General features: G+C 43.9%; 1 protein-coding gene across 5 annotated transcripts in view; it reads right to left on the reverse strand.

Annotated features, from left to right (window-relative positions):
* PTGER3 (prostaglandin E receptor 3) overlaps positions 1-4,347 on the reverse strand; it is a 200,105-nt gene extending 195,758 nt beyond the window's left edge. For all 5 annotated transcript variants that reach the window (XM_025374661.1, XM_025374564.1, XM_025374514.1 and 2 more), the window contains exon 1: positions 3,220-4,347. In XM_025374661.1, the coding sequence (XP_025230446.1) occupies positions 3,220-4,116 (897 nt within the window). In that variant the 5' untranslated portion in view covers positions 4,117-4,347. The remainder of the gene's footprint in view (positions 1-3,219) is intronic.
* Between the last annotated feature and the right edge of the window lie 3,163 nt (positions 4,348-7,510).

Here is a 7,510-nt window from a genome sequence, read left to right on the forward strand (position 1 = left end):
TTAGCTATCATGTCAAACAACTGAGCTATGGTGAGCATCATTCATAAAATATAAAACAATAATGATAAAAGTCAAATAGATTGCATTGCTGAATCAACTGGCTGATTGCAATAGAATGACAATGTGATGTCTTCAATAACCAGTAACTAAAAACTGTAGATCATCTATCATGGTGACATCGTTTTCCACTGCACTCTCTTAATTTCACATTTTATATTGTATTTTGCAAAGTTTCTGAGAAAAAGAAAAAGGAAACAAAGCTTTTATTTAAGGATACATAAGCCTCTATTTAAGTATTTATGTAGCGGGAACTTGTAGCAGTTGGGACATTTTCTTATTATGGTATTTCTGTCCTACCAAGTTTTCCTGCAGTAACAACTGAATATTTGTTATAGTCATGATCCAGGATATACTCAGCGTCCTTTCAAGTAAGAAGTTTGGACAATTAGAACAGTATCCTATACCCAACTTAACATATGCTAACAGGAAATCTATATCATACCCATAGTTAGAAAAAACAGTGTTAATCTCATTTAAACACTAATATGCTGAAAATTCAATCACTAAATTCTAGTGTTTTTGTTCTTACAATTCTCTATTAAGAAAGCAGCTTTGTCAGTTTCTTTTCTCTGAAATAATTCCAACTTTGTACAGTAAATCTTTTTGAAGATATTTGGAGATTTTTTTTTTTTTTTGAGATGGAGTCTTGCTCTGTCACCCGTGCTGGAATGCAGTGGCTCGATCTCAGCTCACGGCAACCTCTCCCCAGCTTAAGTAATTCTCCTGCCTCAGCCTCCTGAGTAACTGGGATTACAGGCGCATGCCACTATGCCCCGCTAATTTTTGCATTTTTAGTAGAGGCGGGGTTTGGCCATGTTGGCCAGGATGGTCTCGAACTGCTGACCTCAAATGATCCACCCACCTCGGCCTCCCGAAGTGCTGGGATTACAGGCATGAGCCACCGCACCCAGCTGATGGAACCATTTTCTTTTAAAAGTTCCAATTTCTCCTAGGCTGGGCACAGTGGCTCATGCCTGTAATCCCAGCACTTTGGGTGGCTGAGGCGGGTGGATCACCTCAGGTCAGGAGTTCGAGACCAGCCTGGCCAACATAGTGAAACCCCATCTCTACTAAAAATACAAAAATTAGCCGGTTGTGGTGGTGGGCACCTGTAATCCCAGTGACTCCAGAGGCTAAGGCAGGCGAATCATTTGCACCTGGGAGGTGGAGGCTGCAGAGAGCTGAGATGTCACCACTGCACTCCAGTCTGGGTGACAGAGCGAGACTCTGTGTCTAAAAAAAAAAAAAAAAAAAAAAAAAAAATCTCCCTTTTGATATGATCACATGTTGAATTTATTTTAATGTTTGTATAATTGAATTAATAAAGTGTGCAATAAAATGCTATAAATCAATTAGTATTATCCGAATGAAAATAAATTGAAATTAAGTAAAATAGTTTCAAATACAGTCTTTCTTGAAAGAGTGAGTTTGGCCATCCTAAATTACAGTTTTCAAGATTGACACCTACTTTCTTTCTGAGGCCACCATACTCATGGTACTAGAATTAAAGTGTCTACATCAAAAACACACTACATGGTTTCTCTTTGACTTAAAAACAAAATACACAAACAGTAAATTTATAAGTCTGATTAACTGTGTGGGTATTTTGTTCAATTGATTTAACTGCATTTTTTCCCCTAGGATATAAATCATGTGATACAGCAAACTCAACGATGTGGGGCTCAAATGACACTTGTGAAAAATTCAGATACCCTTTTGTCTTTAAAGTTATATTAATTACCACACTTTACTAAAGTGTTTACTATTTAGAACTCTTTCTTCCTTCCTAGTTGTCCTCCTGTACACCCCATTCCTGAGTCATAAAAGTAAATACTGTATATCTAAAACTGGTGCTGGTTTTGATAAGCCATAGTGATGACACCAGCCTGAGTTCCAACTCCTGGAATAAAGCACTGTGACCATACAGCGACTTGTAGGCAGTTAGGTCTCAACATAACTCTCCTTGTCCCCTCATGTCACTGATTTGGAGCCAAGGTTTGTGCTCCAATCTACCAAACCAGGTGAAAGAAATTACATTTCTATTTTCAAATACAAGGGATTTAAAAGTATATATGGCACACAAAAAAGTCAACGTACTTAATGCCTAATGCCACTGAACTGTACACACAATAATGGTTAAAATACTGAATTGTATGTAATATATTTTACCACAACTAGGAAAAAAAAAAAACTGTATTCACATGTTTCAAAGGTTTTTCACAATTGTGTAATACATATAGTTGGTTATACCTTTGTGACAGTGAGCAAATGGCTCTTTCTGCAACATCTATTAGCCCAGACTCCCCAGGGCCTAAGTAAGCATCCATTCTTCAAGAATAAGTAAACAGCACTTACACATGGACATTTCTAGCTAAAAGTAACACAGACAAAAAACCTCAAAAATATCATGTAAGGTCAAGTGTTGGACAAAGAGCCTTTGCAAACATCCCTTGCTCCTTTGCATTGCTCTGGTGTGAGGAGCTAGGGCATGGGAAACCTCTACCTCCTCTCTCAGGATTAGCAAACCCTGCTTGATTGCTACAAGGGTAAGTAAATGCTGGCCTGCTGGGTTTCCGGATCCCACTGACTATCGTTCAGGCACTCCTAGAGAGCCAAGCACCATGCCGAAGGGCTGAGGAGGAAACTCGCATCTTTCGTTCTCCTCCATCATCAAAAATGAACCTTGAAGGCTGCTCATACGTCGCAGGAGGGCTGTGACTGTCTGGGGTTGCAGACTGAAAATCTCATTAACGTGAGAGAGGTATTTGAAATAAAGAAAACCCTCACAGTATCAGGCTGCAGTTATCATAGCCATTCTGCTCTTAATGCACCCAGGACAAACCTCTATCTCTGCATATGTGTCATTTCAGTGACATATCCTATCTCCTCCCCGACTAGAATGTGAACAGCCCTGTGATCTCTATGTGCTCATAACCAGCGCGTAATGCGAATCCTGGCTCTTCGAAGGCGCTCAGCTAAGTGAGGAGCTCAACTCTGAAGCTGTAACCAAGACGGCGCGGATAGGAGGAGAGGACACTCCAGCGCTCTGCGGTTGCAAACACACCCCTGCAGGTGCTGCCACTTAGCACTTAGAGAAGTCTTATGTTCCCGCTTACTCGCACACGCATCCTGACTTTCCCCAACCCTGGAACTACCTACCAGTAGCGGAGACCAGCAGACTGACAGCACGCACATGATCCCCATGAGCTGAATGGCCGTCTCGGTCGTGATGCGGCCCCACTGGGCACTGGACTGAGATGCCGTGGCCTTGGCCCGGCAGCGGGACACCAGGGCCTTAATGGTGGCCAGGTTGCAGGCAAAGGTGACTGTCAGCGACAAGAGCCCCAGGAAGGCAAAGGCAGAGGCGAAGAAAAGGTTGCCCCAGTTATGCGAAGAGCTAGTCCCGTTGCCCCCTCGCCCGGTGCTGATGAAGCACCACGTCCCGGGCCACTGGACGGTGTACTGGCCCACGCCCAGCACCGGCAGCAGGGCGAAGGCGAGCACGGCCAGCCACACGCCGAGCAGCACAGCGCGGGTGGCACGCGTCTTCATGTGGCTCGCGTACCAGTGCGGCGCCCTGATGGCCAGCGCCCGCTCGACGGCCATGGCGCTGGCGATGAACAGCGAGGAGAGCCCGAAAACAGTCATGGTCAGTCCGAAGAAGGTGCAGAGCCGCCCCGACGGGTCGAGCTGCTCCCAACGCTGCTTGGACAGGTACACGACGATGACCACCGGGGTGGTGAGAAGCTGCCCGACCAGGTCGGTGAGCGCCAGCCAGCCGATGCACAGCAGGAACGACTTCTTGCGCTTGCTCTCCCGGCGCCGGTAGCTGCGCGACACTAGCAGCATGGCCAGTGCGTTGCCCACGAAACCGGTGAGCAGCATGGTGATCGGGAAGGCTACGGACACCGATCCGCAATCCTCGCCGGATCCTGGAGGGCGCGTGAGGTTGCCCCGCGCCTCGGCGGAACGCTCGGGCGCCCACATGCCTGTGTAGGAGTGATTGAGGCGGGTGCAGAAGGGGGCACCCCCTCCGTAGCCCCGGGTCTCCTTCATGTTGGCTTCGAGGTGAGGAGGGGATAGCGTCCAGAGAGCCACAGCGGGAGGGGGCAGACGCGGCGCGGGCGGCGGCGGAGGTCGGCGGCTACAGCGGCTGTGGCTGGGCTGCCCTCCATGGTGCGGGGCGCAGCCGCCGCCCTATGCCGCTACTGGGACCGCGGCGGCGGCGGCGCCAGGGCTCACTGGCCCCGGAGGCAGCCGCGCCTTCGTCTCCGGAAAACCTCTGGCTCCGAGGCGCGCCGAGGTGCCGAGTCCCCTCTATAAGGCCAAGGGGGCGGGGCGCCCGTGGGTGTGGACACAACCGAGGTGGGAGGAGGGTGCAAAGCAACTGAGCGCCTCTCTTGGCTGTTGCCTATCCTGATCGCCTGAGTTGGGAAACCCCAGACCGGCTCCTCTGAAACGCCCTGCTCCGGGCCGAACCCAGAGCCCACTGGGCGCCTCCTCCAGTTCTCCGCCAGAGTGTCAGTAGGCGGCAAGCAGCTAATAAGTCGCACCGGGCTTGCGGACCCCAGTCAAGCTGCCGAGGCGCACCTGAGCGCTCGCTCGCCTGCTTCTTCAACCACAAACGCTCCTGCAGGGACGGGATCCTTCTCCTGAAGTCCTTTAGTAACTCCGGTAAAGTGAAAATCGGCTGTCTTTAAGCAATCCCCACAAGCCTTTGCATAGCTGATCGTTAACTTTTTTCCTTTCTGCTTTGAGACTCTAGAGTGATTATAAAAAGGCCAAGGTGTCCTGTCCCCTGGGGTGCCGCTGAAAACTATAAAATTACTAGACAGTGCCTGCAGACTTAAGGGAGTAGACACAGGAAAACAAATACATCGGATGGTTGAATTCCAAGACCAGTAAATCCCAACTACCACCCCTCGCCTAATCCTGCCCGCTCCCCTCCCCACCACCCAACAAATAAGTCAGCTATGGCAAAAGTGGCTACAGGAAGGTGGCATCAATTTGCGTATCTGAGGTAGTGAAATCAGCTGCTACCAGCCTATGGGAGTGAGAGGGGAGCAGAGGAGAAAGGTATTCCTCACAAAGCCTCCAACCATCCTTCTTATCTTCACACAATAAGAACTAGAAAAGGTATTTAGATGTTAGGAAGGCCTTAATCTATATGGAAACTTTGCCTTTGAAATAATAAACATTGAATGAAAATAGGCATACTTGCTTGCCTCGTAACATCTTTCAGTAAGCCAATATTTTGTGTATTTCTCACAAACATTTCTCATTTTATCACAGAAATCCTCTAAGGTACTATTGCTATTACTATTCCCCTTAAAGGTGGGTAACTGAGGCCCCATGAAGTTAAAGAATGTTCCTGAAGTCTCTCAGCAATTCTCAAGTCCCATCTTATTTGAAGCATGTACTCCTGACATGCGTCCCATAACTGCTCTCAGCAGATGAATATTAACAGTGAGGTCATTTCCCCCTAATCTTGGGAAAGTCTTGTGTTTTTTGTTTTGTTTTTTGCCTTTTCACACTGGCTAAGAAATGAAAAGATTTTTAAAAATAATTGCAAAGTTCATTTTTCCTCATATTTAAGAAATTAGACTTAATCGTATAGCACTATAAAGACCATTATTCTGATTGACACAGATCGACTTTCAGAACAAGCCCAATCAGTTTTGCCTTTCCTAGCTTAGCTGATGTTCTGTATGGGTGTTCTTAACTTTTAAATTGCTGTTAAGAGGTAAGAATGGGATATGTCCCTCTGCATGCTTTCTCGATGGTCTTGATTCTGTATGAGAGTTTGAAAACATATCACTATAACATTATATGTTTTTTAAAGAAGGCAAAGCAAGAATGCAATTTAAATTCCATTCTAATAACATGCATTAATCACAACATGAATTTCATTTTGTGTTTTGCTGTTATTTAAAAATGTTTTGCCCTTTTGCATTTTATTGACTAAAATGTCACATTTACAATGGGAACAACAGCTAGGAAGGGTGAAATGATTTAATTCTAAAATCTTCTCCAAACTTTTGTCTTATTATTCTGAATTAATCTCAAACCTGTATTTGGGATAGTATATTTCTAGCCTAATATTTGAAAATAAAATAATATTTGAGGTTATTCTTAGACAAAGCTTTATCCAAAGCATTTGGATGAAAGTGGCTATCAAATTTATACCTCCTGCAATTAGTAAAATTCTAGTGTAATTCAATATTTAAAATTTAAGACCATTTCACCATTCGCACAGCAAACGAAGCAAAGCTTATCTTGTTCCAGTTACATCAAAAACTATTCTTATTTTCATTTACAAGTATTTGACTTCTTTGAAACTTTTACTTCTCCCTCTGAAGTGCTTGCTGTAGCCAATTGGACTTGATAAGCATGGTAAGTACCAGGGTATGTATTAGTAAAGAATTGTTAGTCTCTTACTAACCTCTACAGCAATGAACAAAATGTGTTGCATTTCAGATAATTTGGGTAACATTTCTCTTCTTTCAGCATTTCGCTTCATCCTATATTGTCTGCCTTTAGCTATTCACCTTGTAAACAAGTTACTGTGAGGGTTTGTGGAGTAACAGTGTGAAGCTGGCAGTTGGATTCTGGTTGGTACTTTCTGGACAGTTACTACAGCTATAGTGTGAATTGTGTTGGTCTGAAACAACACTGCCCCCTGGTGACCAAAAGGCTAATAACATGCTTTATGCTGTTTTAAAGAGAATTTCCAAAGGGTCAATGGATGCTTTGCTTAGGGGATCTCTGATTTCTTTCCTAGAGATCTACTTATCAGTACATAATTGTGGTCACTTTGTTTTCCTTTGAAGTTACAAATTGGCAACTTTGTTTAACAGTCAATAAACCAGTAGAGGATTAAACTGAAAGACCAGATATTCATTTTTTAAAATTTAGAGTATATATTCACCTATTATGTTTTCAATGAAATTCTACCCTGGATATGTTTTAAATTCACAGATTACTTAATTGTACCCCTTTTGTACCTTACAGTTTAAAATGTGTAATGTTTACCTGGTGATGAATAGCTATGTTCAATGGCAATGACAGATATGTCAATATTTAGCTAGTGATGATGAATTTATTTTGCTATTTACTTCTATTAAACATCTATTTAAAAATCTTAAATATGGACACAAAATAAGATTAATAACTGGTCACATGATCAACCCTTGATTGCCTCACCATGGATGGAGACTATCTGAAAGTCTTTCTTCATGGAGCCAACCAGTAATTTTAGTTTATATTTTAGTCATTCATTCATTCAATAACTATTCATTGAGCACCCAATCTATGTCAGACACTGTTTCAGTCATTAGGGATAACAAAGCAATACATAACAGTCCCTACATCTATGGGGTTTATATTTTAGTGCAAAATTACTGAATTTAAGTGCCAAATAACAGAAGAAAGAACACTGATCCCATGGCTT

This window comes from Theropithecus gelada, chromosome 1 (genome assembly GCF_003255815.1).
Source record: "Theropithecus gelada isolate Dixy chromosome 1, Tgel_1.0, whole genome shotgun sequence".
Classification (NCBI taxonomy): Eukaryota; Metazoa; Chordata; class Mammalia; order Primates; family Cercopithecidae; genus Theropithecus; species Theropithecus gelada.